The sequence below is a fragment of the Labeo rohita genome, chromosome 5, assembly GCF_022985175.1.
Source record: "Labeo rohita strain BAU-BD-2019 chromosome 5, IGBB_LRoh.1.0, whole genome shotgun sequence".
Taxonomy (NCBI): domain Eukaryota; kingdom Metazoa; phylum Chordata; class Actinopteri; order Cypriniformes; family Cyprinidae; genus Labeo; species Labeo rohita.
In genome coordinates, this window is record NC_066873.1 from 8,122,564 (window position 1) to 8,139,993 (window position 17,430).

The window sequence follows — 17,430 nt, forward strand, 5'->3', positions numbered from 1 at the left end:
ACTTTCTTTACATATACCATGCGGTAGTTCACTAATCAGTCACACACAGCTTACTTGTCTGGTTTGAGATCTCGATGGACGATTCCATAGTTGTGGAGATATTCCAGTGCTAACACAGTCTCAGCGAAGTACATTCGAGCCATGTCCACAGGGAGAGGACCCATGTTCTTCAGCAACGTAGCACAATCCCCTCCTGTCAGGAGAGGAAACATACAAATGAATGCTGCAAAAAATATGAATATATCGCATAAATAGGGTAACATTATGCATAAAACATGTTTTATAATTAGATTATTTTTAAAAAGCAATGTGAATAGTTTCATATTTTACTTATTCACTGACCAGTACATAGTTGATTAAATTAAATTACATTTTTGAGAAAAATGTCTAGCTGCATTAAGACACACTTGGTGGTTAAAATGTTAAATCTAGCATCATTACTATTGACAGATCATTGATTTATTAGTCCCCTAGTTACTCTGCATACCAGTCAACATGTTACTACCCAAAAAATATAATCATGTACATATTTCATTACATTTATTAGAAGAAACCGAATAATGAAACACACTACTTTAAAAAGTAACATTCCCTAACACTGTAAATGTTTTACAGCATACCTTCAACATACTCCATAACCATGCAAAGATGTCTGCGTGTCTCAAAGGAGCAGTACATGCTGACCACAAAAGGGTTCTCAGCAAAAGTCAGGATGTCTCTCTCCACAAAGGCCTGCTGGATCTGGTTCCTCAGCATCAGGTTCTGCTTGTTAATCTTTTTCATAGCAAAACGCTGTTTGGTCTCTTTGTGCCTCACTAAATACACCGCACTGTGAAAAAAAAAAAAAAAAATCTTGGTTTAAGTTATCAATGTATGATTATTTAACACACAGTAACAACGATACAGAGAAAACTAATTGAGCTTGGAATGGACTACTATGATTTTGCTTGCTGTGATGTATGTACTAATATATTTGCTGCAAACCATTAACACTACCAAAATAGAATGTGAAACAATACGCAGCATACAATGCTAAACATTTTACCTAATAATTTGCCTCAATATTGTTACATGAACTCATTGCATGTTTAAGTTACTTACCCATAAGCCCCATTACTGATCAGTTTGATCATCTCAAAGTCAAGCTCACAGGGTTTACGCCGGGACCGCAGTGCTGCACTCAAACTGTGGGACTGGATATATAATTTTAATAATATTTTTGTTACGTTGACTGCTTTACCAGCAAATCAAAAATACTGTAGCAGTTTTCATACATTTCATCCTTAAACAATTTTTTTTCTAAAAAATGTACATTTTCCCATTCAATAACTTTTCTGTGGTATGCTTTAATAATCACAGTTAATTGTTACAATTATTGTTTTATATTCCATACATTTCTGAACAACGTTTGTGCTCTACAGTAGTGTACTACTTTGTCTTGGTTAATTGGTTTACAGTAGTTAAAACTACTTACACTGACAGACTCATCCGTCTCAGGAGTTTCTGCAATCCCGCTGTCATAGCTAGTTAGCTGGGCAATTTCTGAAAGACAATGACAATCAATTAGATGCAGGACTAAAAAAAAAAACACTTAAAAAAAAAAAAAAAATCTGGTAATACAAACAGTCACAGCTATGGCCCTCTGTTTTTTTATTCTTGCTAAACAAAATCAATATAATGTTTATTTAGTTAGTTGGTCTTTCATTTAGATTTACATATTTGTGAGGCTGTCTTCTGTGCAGAATAGAGAGACTATTGTTAAAATAGTCAAAACTATTGTTCTGGCATAGTTTTTTTTTTTTTTTTTTTTTTGACTGATAGAAAACAAACAAACAAAGAATCAAGTCACTTTTTCCAAAAGAGTAACTTGGTAGAGCTGACTGCTGTGGTTTCTAAATGAGTTAAATGGTGTGGAAATCAATGGTAAAATCTACACACATCGTAAAACATTTACTCGGAAAAACTGCTACTCCAAACAAATCCCGGTGAGGCTGTTCTCAGGAAGCTCCAAAAGTAACTGATGAACAGCAGGAGGTAATGAACCGGAGGGTCATTCGACTGCCTCGAAAGACAACTAAGCCTATCAGAAAGCCCTCACAACAGCTGCCTATCTCCATTTCCAATCATCACACCAAATGATTTGGATGTTCTCCGAGGATTAGAAAGCCTTGGAGGGCTTTGTAACCAACACTGCTCTGGCAGAGATGGCAAGACAGAGGCATCAAGGTCTATGAGCGTATTCTGTTCTCATTACTGTTAATGATAGTCTTGAGTACAAATGCATAGCTTCGTTACAGTATGTTGTGTCTGTAAGTGGCTTTTGGCTAATATTACAAGAAATAAAACTCAAAACAAAGAATAGAAATCATTTTCTGTACCTTGGCTCCTGACCTTGAGCATATAAAATGCATTGATACACCATTAAAAAGTCTGTATGCAACAAATTTAAAGCCTTTAAAGCCTTCTGGTGTGCCCAACCCTATTTTATCCAAATGCTTTGCATATCTAAGCCATTTGAAGATATGGGTTTACAGATTGGCTAATATAAACATGACTATAAATTGAGAACTTAAAGCTTACATAATAAAATGTTGGGAATAAGTATGTAAATAATTTGTGCCAGTTACGTAAGCATCACGTTGATGCATGCATCATATTAAAATTTGTGTTGTATTTGACGCACAATTTGACTAAATCAAACAATGTACGTTGAAGATGTATGTTATTTGGCAACATGCTTGACACTCAGCATACCCAGTTAAAAAAAGTCCCTGCTCACCACTGATACAGTGCAGTAAAACAAAAATGAATCAACTATGAAACTAATTCAATTTCAGCTGTAAAATAGCTCTACAAATGATAATAGAGTCATTATTTAGCTCAATTTAGTTAAATGTTGATTCAATTTAGCTCAATAACCGTGACAGTATGGCAAAGTAAGTGTCATTATCCAGCTCAGTTAAGTTCAAAGTCTGTCTAAAAGTTGTTTAATCAATAATATTACTGAAAATGAATTGTCTTTAACAAACTAAAACCAGAGACGACAGTAGCAAGGTACCAAAGTGACTGAAAAAAAAAAAACACTGAATTTAACAGAGTACATACTAAATATTCATGCAAGAAAATAATTTTATATTTAATAACTGTAATCAATTTTGACCAGGATTTTGTTTTTTATGTTTGTCATAAAATAATGTATTTTCTATTAACCAGTCATAAATAGCCCAATTAAATCTTTTTGTTTTAATGTTGTAAATCAATAAAACAAACTCCCAGCAGAGTGACTCTAAACTCCAGCAACTATCTCTTCCTTAGAAGCATTTAGCCTGAAAGCCTGTGAATAAAACTTTGTTTCCCTGGCGGACTGATAAAAACCTATGTGCCCAGACTCTCAGAAGTTGCATGATTGTCAACCAAGCAAACTAAAAGTGATTTTTTACTCGCTCTCAGCATTGGTGCAAAATGCACCAAACAGCTTATGAACAGCCCATGGGTGAACCCTCTGAGGCCAGGACTAAAAAATGAAAACCATGTACTGAGGTCCTCCTACCCTCAAGTGGGTCCCTTGTCAGACCAAGTTGGCTGATAATGTATCGTGGGATGTCTGTCTTGATGCCTTGGCCCTCTTTGGCATGACCCTCTGCAGCCTCCAAGAGATGGTAGAACTCTTCAGGGTCAAACTCCTACCAGACAGAAACGTAAAGCATTTGGTCATACTGATTTGAATTTTAAAAAATATCTTACAAGCAGAAGTCAGACCCAGGGAACTCTTAAACAACCTACCAGACATTCAAGGAGTCGAGCAGGCCTGGCAATGACGATCAGAATCTGCTTCACCAGGTCCTTGATGAAGGTCACCTCTGCACTCTCTGATCGTTCAGTTGACTGAATTACAATGACAGAACACATTAGAAGTGGCCATCAATATGCACGCATCAATAAAAGCAATGATCAGAAACAACTTGAAATGGAAGAATACACAGGGGGGAAAAGTATGTTAAATACAGAAACTTTTAGCTCAGAAGAATGAAGAAAGTCTCTGGAGGCATCATTTACCTCCTGAAAGAGCCTTTCCAGTTTATCCGTGAGCTCACAGAAGTATCTTGAGGTAATGAGGCCGAGACGGGACTTTTCCAGGCAGTCTCTGGCCAGCTCAATGATCTGATGGTGTGCGAAGCTGAGGACACCATCAGCCAGAGGCAAGACATTCTCAGGGGAGTTGCTTTGAATGATCTCCTTGATGCGCTCCTCCATCTGAGCTGTGGCCTGAAGGGTGGAGAATACAAACCAACAATGAATTCGCCTTTAAAGATACAATCACTCGACAATAAAGAAGACTGGTGAAAGTAGGTTACACTTACCTTGGGAAATCTTTCCTTGTACACATGATTCATCATGATAATCTCATGGTCACAGCATGATGGGGATCTTCCAGGACTGCCAATGCAATTTAAGAAAAACTTTTTTTCCCCAAAATACTGTCATGTCATAATTCTTAATTTAAAATAAATAAACAAATAAATAAATAATTAATATTAAGAGAAAGAATATGCTGTTTCCCAGTTTGCATACATATATTTATTTCAACACTTATTTCAAATTGGTTTATTTTGTGATAATGACCAGTATGTCTTATTTAACTTTTCAATACAATTTATAAATTGTTTTAAATACAATTAAGCTATCTGAGTCAATGAAGAACAGTAACAATCTTCTCCTCTTTAGCAGTCCAAAGAGTTGTGGGTAATATTATCTTAAAAAACATGTACTCTACCATCTCTGGCATACTACTTTTAATGTACTAATTTGGTATGCAATAAGTATTGCATATTATTCAGTTTTTGAATTGAGATACAGAAAGTTACTTCCTGTACCTGAGACTGCGGGAGCGTGGTCGCATAGCTGTAGCTCTCCTGCGGTCATCTCCAGAAATGCTCTCTGTGTAGAAATGCTTGGACAGGAAGTGGAGCTCGTCTGGTGTGGGCTGGAAAGGCAGCTGATGAAGCTTCTCCTGTGATGAACAGGACGACTGGAAATGAAACGAAAATACATTGAAAAAGAAAAGAAAAGAAGAGAAAATGAAATGAAATGATAACAAAACAAGAAAGAAAAGATGCCCACTGATGTGTTAGACAACACATCATTAGGTGATAATGCACATGATGGATAAAACTAAAACACAGCAATCGGTTTTCCTGTTTCTTCATGATGATGCAATTGTACAAATGACGTGGAGCAGAGAGCTCTGTCAATATGCAAGTATATAAGTGAGGCATCTAAAATAATATTTAACCCCAAACACAAGTGTCATCATTTACTACACCGCATATCATTCCACTTTGACAGAATTTTCAACTATTCAACTATGACGTTATTACTCTTTTGAAACTGATGATATATTGTGGTGGATTCTGTCAAAAAGTTCATTTTGCACTAAGTACTGTATCAAAACCACAATTTGTTCACAGTTTTAAAGACTGTTATTTTGTGCCCTAACCAACAATGACAGGACAAAATTTCGCAATATTAATCTGTATATTCGCTTATAAGGATATTTTGTCTGTAGCTTAGTTAATAAACTGGTAATACTGTGCCCTGATATTAAACTCACAGCCCCATTCACACTGAAATCTATTTGAATACTTTAAAAAGCAAGTTAAATTTTCAGCAACTATTAGTTTAAAAGAACAGCCTTTATTTGAAATACTTTTTTTTTGTAACAATGTGAAAGTCTTTACTGTCTTCTAACTAATAAAAATGTCATGTTACTAACAAATGTTACTGAGGGGAAACTTCTGTAAACTGAGCATTGGTTGGCTGGTTTGCCAGCATCATACCATTTGCCATTTCCTGTAAAGATGGGCAGCTGCAGCAACTGTCTCACTAAACAACAACAACCAGAGATTGAGTGAGTGGGTGGGCAGTCTGGCGTGGATTCAGGGACATATTTACCAGCAAACAAATCTGGCGCTGCTCAGAGGCACATGAATCAGACTGGGAGACAGTCATGGCAGCATCTGTTGCCCGTGGCAGACAGTCTCAGCCAAATTTCAATTCAGTTGTGCATGTGAGCGCAAGGACACAGACATAAACCAAAAGCTTCAAAGCAGAAACAGCAATGAAGCTTGAAATGTCAACAACATACAAAAAAGTAATGTAGGTGGCATTCATTGTATACAACAAGCTGCATACAATTTTAGTTGATAGTTGGAGATCCCTCTGTTCCAAAACCTAGTGTGCTGCTTAGCTAAATAGCATTTTAAGCCATCGCAGATGTGCTGCTGACAGAAAGGTGACATAATGCTGTCTTTATTAGTCAAAGGCAGAATCACATTTGCAGAAAAGATAAAATCCCAGAATGCACTGCTAAGACAGCAGAAGAGTCACTAGAAATGTTGATTCTAAACAAATTTAATTTAATACTTAAATGTTCTGACGTACCCATTTTTTTAAACTGATACTTTTAAGTATGTATCACCCTAGACCACAAAACCAGTCATAAGTTGCATGGGTATATTTGTAGCAACAGCCAATAATTCATTGTATGATTTTTCTTTTATGCCAAAAATTTGTAGGATATTAAGTAAAGATTATGTTCCATGATGATATTTTGTAAATTTCCTGCCATTAATATATCAAAACTAAATTTTTGATTAGTAATATGCATTTCTAAAAACTTCATCTGGACAACTTTAAAATTGAAAAATCAACTTTTCATTCAGATTTTTTTGCACCCTCAGATTCCAGATATTCAAATAGTTGTATCTCGACCAAATATTGTCCTATCCTAACAAACCATACATCAATGGAAAGCTTATGTATTCAGCTTTCAGACCCTTACAACTGTTTACGTGGTCCAGGGTCTCAACCAGGGGGCCTCAGCAAACCTCCAAGGGGAGCTTAAACGAAAACTACTAAAACGAAAATAATTATTATTTTATATATTCTTATACCTCCACAAGAACAGTTATCAGATATAGATGGTAAATAAAAGTATATTTGAAAATCCTATGAAATCACAAATGACTGGAAAGATCATGTAAATATATTGATTAAAAAAAAGGGTGGGGACCCTTAAGTACATTTGAATCTTAAAACTTCCAGAATCCTTCATTTAATGTAATTTTATTTTTAAATTGGGAGTGAGGGTTGTAGACAATAAGTGGTCTTGGAGTAAAAAGGCTGTTCTGTAAGCCATGTTTCTCATTTGCTAATGAGTGTTTTACTTAACTAATAAGGTTCCTTTTCAGTTATAAGTTAAGTGCTTTTATAAGCAGTAGACAGCAAGTAGCTCACTAGATTTTGGAACAGAGTCTTTATCTTCACAGTTCAATGCTAATTTAAGTTCACTCAAACGAGGCATTCATACTGACAATTATTTACTTGCCTATTACCACCAATATGTGTTTGACGTTGACTGCTTATGCTGGAATTCTGCTTAACGTTGCTACAATGCCAAAAGTGGGCGTTGCTTAAATCTCTTCAAATCCCAATGAAAACGAATGTCATTTTGTCCTTCAAACTTCATTATCAAAGTCATTTTGTTGCTTCAAATCTCTGCCAGTGAATGCACACTTAGTTCTTCCACTTGAAAAACATGTAGTACTTACAGAGACGGTGGAGCTGGGTGTGTTTGTTCCATAGCCAGAGGAGGGAAGGGATGCCAAGGACCAGCGCCGCCCATCAGTTCTACAAACACAGACATCTCTTAGTCCATTTCCCCTCAAATAATTGCAGGTACTGTGTAGAATCATCATCAGTAAATGGCATATACTAGATTGCATTGCATTTGGATCCAAGACATGAGAGGCGAGTGGTACACTAGATAAAAGGAAAATGCTGAGTGAGTCATTTATTTTCAAAGTAGAGCAGATGAAAGACAGTGGCAGTGTAATCCATGAGCCGGGGCTGCTATCTTTTCCAGCAGTGCTCTGTGAGCAATTTCCTATGGGTCTCCTCGCTGATTGAATGATCTGATGATAATCACAGGAAGACAAACGCCACAAACACTGGGAGGAGTGTTACATGGGCTGAGTAAATACAGAAAATGCCCAAAAATGGTTGTGCAGGCACTTAATGTCCATATCCACAGTGAACAGTTCAATGTACATGGGAAGGTGCGTGATGCACTATGGCTGATTTCTGGCACAAATGTACAAGAATAGAGTGAATCTCATGAAAACATGTCCAGGTCAGATTGCACCCCCTTCCATATATGAAATGATATTTGTTTTATAGTTTTTAGGGCCATTAAGATTTTTACGAATTTTTATAATTGACAATTTTTCCATGATAATTAAAAAGAAATTTCGCCCAAACTCTCATTTGCTAAAATGCTTCATAATCATTAAAAATAGAATTTAATTAAAAAAAATGCTTAATTACAGTAAAGAAATATTTTTAAAAGCCACAAATTACGAAATATATTATTTTATAATGTATAAAAGTTAATTTAACTATTTCAGTTCAAATTTGTTTTGTTTTATTTTCATCATAAAAATAACATTACAATGAAAAAAATATGGTCTAAATAAAAAAAAAAAAGAAAAAAAAAAAAAAAAGATTAAGTCATTCCCTAAAATATTTTATTCTTTTGAATTGGTGGAATATGACCTGAAAATGTTAAAGACAGGTATCATGAGATTGGTTCAATGAGTTTCATTTGAATTACCTGTCTGCTCTTAGTCCATGACTAGAGGATTATAATAGTGTAAAAAAAAAAAAAAAGGAAATAAATAAATAAAGTAATAATAACTGAAGTTAAAAAAAAAAAAAAAGGAAATTAATTTTTAAATAAAAGACCCATTTTCACCCCATTCTGTCTGATCGAATCAGAGTTTGATGTGACAGGTTAAATCTGAACTTCTGAACCACGGTTTTAAATTTGTTCCCATCTAAAATGGTAGAAAGCCTGTCAGCTCCTGAGTTTTTCAAAAGCAGCAACCAAGAGCTTTCATCAGCTACATGCTCCTCACTTCAAAGAACATTGTTTGCTTGAACGTTGTACTGGTGTCCTGATATTCCTGACAGATCTAGACCACTATTCTAATAATACAGATATTTATCTTTTAAATTATGCATTTTGAGTGCTATAGGTAGTTTACACACTACGTTCATCTTTCCACATTTTAACGTTCTGGTACTTACACCACAATGAGAGAGTGTTTGCTTGCTCTACCAAGTCAAAAAAGCCCAACCCACCTCTCTGCGATACTACTTGGATCCCATCTTTAATGTAAATATTGGATTTTTTCTTTCTTTTTTTGCTCATACTCCACATAAAAACTTGGTAGCTCAGAAATACAGGACATATCTTTTCAGAATAGTGCTATAAATGACCATGCCCATGTCATTACCTGCGTGTGAAGGAGAAATGAGCTGAAGCACTAGGGGAAAAGTTTCTAGGGCTGTCTTGTGGACTGGTGCCTGAAAAAAAAAAAAATAATAATAATAAGGTTTCACACTTTTTTTTTTTTTTTTCACTGCGCCAACAATACTCTACAATCTTCTTATATATGGCCAATATATGGCCATGCCAGCTCTACCATCTTTCCTTTTGAAAGGATATGGAATATTTTCAGTAAACAAAAAGTTTTGGTTTGGCCCACAAAACTATTACACTGCTTCAAACGCTTTAGATCATAATTAATAACTCATATGGACAGTTTTTATAGTATCTTATGATGCCTTTTGTGCTTTTTGGCAAACAACATAGGAGTGAGTTAAACCAGAAAGGCCCATACGCCATTGTCACCATATGTGCTCTCTTATTAGCTGAACCCCACTGTTTCTGGGGATTGCTTTTGGCAATATGGCCACAATTGAGGGTCTGGGAGATCCCAAACCATGGTCATTAGAGCCTGTGTCCCACTTCCACCAACAGAAAAACAGCTTTCTGCCCTGCAATAATTACAGATAATTAACCTGATTGAACAGGGGAAAGAGTTAATCGTTAATTAAAAGACATGTCTATGGCCCCAGCGGTGTTGATAAAGAGAGGCCCCTGAGCTTTGCTGACGGTAGCTGCTCATTAGTGGTGACTCATTTACTGATATTCACACACAACTGATAAACAGAGTCAGATGAATTGAAATGAATGCAAATAAGAAACTAATAACGATGTGGAATTTGCATGTTATCAACTGATATGAGGTTTGCAATAGCTGATGCCAATATCTACAGAGCGGCAGATGGCTGATACAGTGCTATGAATACAATATATCGTCTGATAAAGAGCCTTTGTGGTCGAAACGTCACCTTTGTGAGAGTCTGTTAATAAATTTCTACATTTTTGACACCTTGATGTGCCGACTTTATCCTTTTTCTGCCAAAAAGTTATTTTTGTCCGAGCACCCACTTTGAGCAATCTGCCACTGATCTGCGTGTTCTTCTTTTGTGTTAACATATAGAATATCATTCATAATACATACAGTATATACATATAGAATATCATTCATAATACATACAGTATATACAATACAATACAAACGCATATGTATATAAAATGCATTAAAATTATCAAAAGTGACAGTAAAGATTTCTACATTGTTCCAAAACATTTTTTGCACTTTGTTCACCAAATAATTCTGAAAAAAGTAAGACCCACTTTATATTGTCTTTAACTACTATCCACTTACATTTAAAGTAATTACTTGATTCAATGCACTTATTGCGTGCATAATGTTTTGTGTTTGTACTTTTTATATAAAAAAATGAATTCCTCTGATTAGATCTGTAATTAATTTCTATAGTTACAGTACATCTCTAATTACAACGTAGTCCCTACCCCCACACCTTAACCCATCCTTACACCTAACCCTACCACCAAACCTTTGCCATTATAGGATATCATAAATATTAATATCATAAATCTATAAAATATATACATCTATACAAACCACAAATCATCATAAATAAACAAAAATCGAAAACAGTTCTTTTAAATTGTAATATTTCAATAGATTACTGTTTTTACTATATTTTGGATCAAACACAGCCTTGTTGACTTCAAGACTTCAAGCAAAAACTTTTTTAATCTTGTAGATCCCTAAATTCACATTAGTACTGTAAAAAATAAACAAACAAATACATAAATAAATGTATAATACTGTATCCTTACATAATTCATGATTCTATAAATGATATGCTGAAAGGTACCTCTGAGTATTATCTGTTATGAGTCAGCTGGCTCATTTCATGACTATAAAACTAAAGTGACTTTTAAATCACATTAATACGCTGTAATTAAATGAACAGTTATGCTGAATGTTCTTTAAAGGTTTCCAGTACACGGGCCGCATGTGCCTAGTCTGCAGAATGAGAGAGATAAAGACCTAGCGCACAGCTAATGAATCAGACACAAGAGCACTGCTCAAACACACTTTTTTTTTCCCCGCAGTGCTTTATCAAGTTTTGTGGGCCTGGCTGTTTTACAACAGACTGCTCTCTGTGACACAGGTAAGTATTACAGCAGGTCCTAACCAGGTGTGAAGCAACGAAGTTAAACAGTTGAAGTATTATATATATATATTTATTTTTTTATTTTTTTTCCCACTATGGGTAGGGCTACAATGCATATAACAAGAATCCAAGTGTCACTTGGACAGTCACTAGACGTAGAAACCATCAGTAATAACACACCTGCAAATATGCAAACAGACAAACACACTAAACCGGTTACCTGTGTGTGATGACAGAGGTGAGTGTGGTCGAGGAAGGGCTGATGACTGTCCACTCCCTATTAGACTTTTTCTGTTGCTTGTTCTGCAGCTAGAAAAACAAACCAAAGCATTGTGTTTTGTGAACAGACCACTGCAATAATACCTTTGTGTTACCGAAGCATTAAGACAGGTGAGTCATTTTAACACCTTGACACACTGACACAAAAAAGGACTATTAGAGAGGCAATGAAACTTTAATTGTGCATCTGACATGGCTTGCATAAAATATCACTAGATTTTAAAGTATCATTTTAGATAACTGATTTTATATTAGTTTGATATGAACTGCTTAGGTAAAAGCAAATATCATTTACTCTAACACTTCTGTGAATGTGCCAAGAAAAACATTGATAATGGAATTAAACTCACTCTCCTACATGACCTTAGTGAATTATTTCACATCCACACAATATATGATCTTTACACTCTCAAAAGCCTTATATCTGAATAGGGAAAAAATACTGTAGCTTAAAAACGTTTTAAGCGTTACCGATTTACAGAGTAATTACCAATCACACAATATGTACAATATGTGATGCTTTACAAACACAGAAACAAGATACATCTGGCAAGAATACACACCTAAAAATTTAACTATTTGATTCTATTTTAAGAATACATTGTAAAAAAGATTTTTTCAAATTTGCAAATAAAACAAAGATTACATCTTTTCCAAGAAAATACTATTTTAGTTAGGTGGTGCACCTGATTAAAGGACTGTAACAAAGAACATATTGCTAATCCTAAGTGGCTATGAACAGTTTTTGTGCTGAAAGAAAAAAGAAGGCACAGGCAGTGGAAAGGGGAAAAAACACAAGTTTTAGAATAGCGTTTTAAGAGTGGCGTTTTATGTGCGAGATGCTGCCAAAGATGCAAGACGTGAGTGAAATGGTCTGTCAAATGCATATTTACATAGAAAAACAATGGAAAGGCAGTGCAGTGAAAAGCAAAACCCTATAAAGACCTATTACCGTATGTTTGATATTTCATTTTTGCATGATGGTGACAGGCTGAAAGGTGCTGTTAGTGCTGTTGCTTGTACAAAACGTTTACTGTTAATATAATAGCCTATAGCTGGTGTTATACTTTGTCATTCTAAATTTGAATTGTCTTGATTTTTAAATTGACTTATAAAACTGTTTTTGGCTAAAAAATAGGTAGCATTTTTTTTATTTTATATTATTTCTGAATATATAGGACATGTGTAAGCAAGTTTGTACAACATCTAATGTACCTTTTCTGTCATTTGTTTTACATTTACACCATGCTGACCACTTCACTTGGAATAGAATCTGATGCTTAATAAAAAGAATGGTACTTGAATCATGTTATAGTAACATTTTTAAGTTGACTAGTTAAAAAAAAAAATAAATAATAATAATAATTTGAATCTTGAATCTGCACCATTTCTGGAAACATTCCACCAAAAAAAAAACATAGATAAAAAAATAATTCAAATTCAATTTCATTTTTCTGCCATATCGCCCAGTCCTAAGTAATAGTTATGCTTTAGCAGCACAATAATAGAGGACAGGGTGAAATTCTAGAGGGGAATTGAACATGTGACTGTGGCCTCTTCTCTAGCCATTGATCCCAAAGCTGGTGTCTGAATGGCAGCCAGGCAGACATCACAGATGACATTGCAAAGCCCTTGCGATCATCACCTCAGCAAAGAGACTGTGGAGAGCAGCTGCCAGTGAATCTATGGAGGTTCACATTCATGGAGGTGTTAAAGGAATAGTTCACCCAAAAATTATAATTCTATCATCATCTACTCATTTTCATGTTTTTTTTCTTTCTCTTTTGAGGAGCCCAAAAAGAGATATTTAACAGAATGCCCAGAATGCAGATTTTTGTCAACCATGACAACCATGACTGTCAACGTCTCTGAATATTTCCCTCTTAACAACATGAACAATTTATTGAGGAAAGGGCCATGTGAAATAAGCGTTGGTCACCACTTATTACGGGCAGGAAGGTTAAGACAGCTGAATATTCCTCTTAGAGAGTTAGAGAGTCACCACATTAGCTGAAAATGTGCATGATTTCAGTAAAACAACAAACACTTTCAAGCTTTTAGTGAACTAGGATGAACTAGGCAACAGTCTTAAGTACTCAAGCAAGACCTTCACTACTACCAGTAGAGAAGAATATGATTCATAAAACATCTAGAAACATAACTACAAACCACTGAATAATATGACATTTGTCTACATATGCAAGAAAATCGAAAACAATTTAAGTAATTTTGCTGAATGCTGACAGAGAGGTTGACAACTCTAAAAGGGGGAAAAAATAAATCAAATGTCAAGTAAGGAAAATGGCAATGAATCAAATAATCATTATGAAGCACTTTAAAGGAGACATATCCTTCATTTGTGTACCATTCTTGTTTTGATATTTTCCCTTAAAGCCCACTTATTTTAGGTTTCTTGCACTAAATACGGATGCAATTAAATTTTACAATCACCATTTTCCACTTTCAATCTAACCTTTGGACTTTAGGTATGTTTAGACATGCAACTTTAAATATGTAAACAAGGGCAGTCATATGGTAGTGAGCACATGGTTAGGATGTTAAGATGCCATAAGCTATTTTTGCAGTAAATTGTGTTTTAAACTGGTTACAGAGTTTTGAGAATTTGAATGTTAACACAATATCATAAAAGAGCAAGAAAAGTCCTGTCATGATATGACCTCTTTAAATATGTAGCATGATTCAGAGTAATATCTGGTTCATGAGTGCTCGGATAAAGAGGATCAGATTTTGCTATTTATACGGCTGCTACACACAGGCAGATTAGAAATGGACAGTACTCAGCGCCACACTTCTTTTTGTATAGCTATGATGAAAATGCAATCGCTCTGCTACATCTAAAAGAAACCCACGCAGAAATGACTGTAAGCAACGTAATAACTGAATCAAGTATCAGTCACTGTTTTGCCACTTGACAGCAGATATTTTACTTTCGTCACTGACTCATAAGGCATTTACAGACACTTCACAATGGCTAATTGTGAAGCTGTCTCTTTAATGGTCTTTTTCACTGGCTTGTCCTCAGTGGGTCCTTTGTTTGATTTACAAACAGACTTAAATCCTTCACTGTTCTTTGCATATAAATACAGTATTCATTAGATAAATGCTAATTACACAATGTTCAGTTTATTAAGCACCAACGAAACATCCTGTAGCTTCACTTTTAAATATTGCCTGGAAGTACAATCTATATAGCATCTGTGCCATTCAGTACAGAAATGAAACAAAAGCAAGTTCTGATTACTAAGTTACTTTACAAGTGTCACTTATCTAACTCATGTTAACACATGACAGGTTTTATTCATGGCCAACATTTCAGAAGAGTGCATAGATTAGGGCCATTTTGGTCAGATACAAAAAGAAACTGAGCTCTAAAAATATGATTGAAAGTAAAAACTTTAGATTTGACAGCAGTAATATAAATTACGAAGATCTCTTTGATGGATGGACACATCACGCATTTAGTTACGTAGTACATACACAGCATAATTTAGTTATTATATTACTTCACTATAAAGCACAGAAGAAATACACCGCTTTGCTATTGGCGTAACAGCTGAGTGCCATTATCACAGATAAAGCTATTACTCATTATTGAAACCTCTGCCCACAAACCAATAAATATAGCACTGTGAAGAAAAGACAATCCTATTTTCTTTGCATTTTCTCCACACCTAATTCATTTCAAACATAAATGACAGATTCAGTCAACTCAGCCTGAGGATACTAATCGGATCATCTGTATAATCAGTGGTAAAATAGGTCATTCCCAGGATTAAAAAGTGTGCAAGATGGAAAGCACGAGCAGAAATGTACATGACTGTTTGATAGCAAAGATATCTATGGCCGGTTGGCCTTTTGGTAAAGGTTTGTTCTTGTCACATGAGAGGTGAAAAGGATATGGCGCAACTTCAGCATTTTCTGCAAGAGTGTGTATCCGACTGTATCCAATAGATAACACTGAGATGGCCAGCTCTCCTCAAGAGGATTTACAGAACAATCCATTTTCCTCACATTCAACATGCATATTTAGGCAAATGCTTGGTAATTACGCACATACGTAAACATCTTTTGTGCCTGCTGCATGGACTGAACAATAACGCCCTGATTACAATCAAGAGGTACTCCAGTTCAACATTCATGACGGAAATCTAACACAATAGAAAACACAGCACCTGCATTACCATATTGTTCTTGTCAAACCTCAACTAACTTAATTCTTGATAAATGCCTACCACCTAAAAACCCAACAGGTCATGACAAGTAATCAAACTTGATTACCTTTTGGAGCGCCGTAATCTTGCTCCACTGATAAAGTGAGGCATAGAAAAGTTGGAGAGTAGAGTCCATAAGCTGGAATCGGACATTGTCCCAAAGTCATGTCCCCAAAGTGCTCTGAGCTGTCTTGGAAAAGAGAATGAGGAGAAATGCCTGGCTTCCAAGAGAAGTAGGCACCCAACGCAAGAGTCCCGGGAAGTCCTCCCAGAGCAACGCTCTGCCACTACAGAGGTTCGTCCATGCACATCTGCTGCTCGCTGCAGCATACACGGGCTGTCAAGGGGGACAGTGTGTCCTTTGAAGTGTCCTAAATCGAATAGTGTGAAAGCTCCTCTGAGCTGTTTTCTTATTCAGGTCATATCCGCTCCTGCTCGAACGCCGGGTGCCTCTGGGACAGAGGGCCAGGACCGCTTCCAGAAGGATGACGTTTTGTTTTGATGTGAAAGTCGCACGGCTTTGCCGCTATCCCGTAGACTCATCCCGTAGACTCAAGCGCGCTCCATATCATGTAACAGGCACCTACCGTACCACATCCTGAGACAGGGAGGGGAGAGGAAAGGAAGGGAGGGGGGCGTGAGTCAGAGCAGCAATGCATCATCAGCAGACGACGCAGTGAATGCAATCACGGCTCTCCCCGTCTGGCCCTGCTCCAGAAGCCATCGGACCATTTGAAATGGAAATGCACAGCTTTTCAAGTGTAACCATGTGCAAGTCCTGCACCCTCTCCTTTTTTCTTCACTGGACCTGCCATATGAAGAAAACCACCCTCTCTCTTCCACTTCAGCACCTTTGATCTCCTCCTGTTCTGTTCTTCAATCTGCTCTTTTGGCAGGCAGGGACATGGAGAGGCCCAACCTCCCTGACACATGACAGATGAAGTTGGAGGGGTGGAATGGGGCCACTCGCCCTCGACAATTAACTGTTGAATGCAGAAGTCCTGCTAGCCACTTAGGTGTGAGGCAAAGAATGTCACTATGAGAAAACAAGTTGGGACAAGCCTAAGAGACCATATGACTAAACCAGGCATACAGACAACTGATCAACCTTCAAAGATTTCGCATGAAGTGAACAAAGTCTAGCTCAATCAATCATGTAACAACTTTGGTCTCATGACTTCTTATCTCTTCCTGCAAGGCCAGTGACGAATACAAACTTAAACCTGGGAACAATCCAAGACCAGTCTATTCTGTGTCAGCCTGTGCTCTATATCTGTATGCACCGTTTTTGATGCTCTAATTTGGAGAAGATGAACCAAAAACAATAGCGGTGCTCTGATTTAGCAAACTGCAAGGTATCTTTCTTAGCAAGTTTAGAATAAAGCCCAGAGTATACGTTTCTTTTCTGCATTCTGCTTTGGCTCGCAGAAAATCTGTGTGGCATAATTTTATCTGCAGA

General features: G+C 36.3%; 1 protein-coding gene across 10 annotated transcripts in view; it reads right to left on the minus strand.

Moving 5' to 3' along the window:
• The window catches only part of mast4 (microtubule associated serine/threonine kinase family member 4), a 104,281-nt gene that overhangs the window by 18,007 nt on the left and 68,844 nt on the right, over positions 1 to 17,430 (minus strand). For 7 of the 10 annotated variants that reach the window (XM_051109032.1, XM_051109031.1, XM_051109034.1 and 4 more), the window contains 12 exons: positions 11,681 to 11,769; positions 9,357 to 9,426; positions 7,611 to 7,689; positions 4,875 to 5,029; positions 4,362 to 4,437; positions 4,057 to 4,266; positions 3,784 to 3,885; positions 3,551 to 3,683; positions 1,475 to 1,542; positions 1,102 to 1,193; positions 621 to 829; positions 55 to 193 (listed from right to left, as the gene is read on the minus strand). In XM_051109032.1, the coding sequence (XP_050964989.1) occupies positions 55 to 193; positions 621 to 829; positions 1,102 to 1,193; positions 1,475 to 1,542; positions 3,551 to 3,683; positions 3,784 to 3,885; positions 4,057 to 4,266; positions 4,362 to 4,437; positions 4,875 to 5,029; positions 7,611 to 7,689; positions 9,357 to 9,426; positions 11,681 to 11,769 (1,422 nt within the window). Of the gene's footprint in view, positions 1 to 54; positions 194 to 620; positions 830 to 1,101; positions 1,194 to 1,474; positions 1,543 to 3,550; positions 3,684 to 3,783; positions 3,886 to 4,056; positions 4,267 to 4,361; positions 4,438 to 4,874; positions 5,030 to 7,610; positions 7,690 to 9,356; positions 9,427 to 11,680; positions 11,770 to 16,038; positions 16,972 to 17,430 lie in introns of those variants that run through there. The other 3 variants (XM_051109041.1, XM_051109035.1, XM_051109033.1) reach the window with 2 other exon arrangements.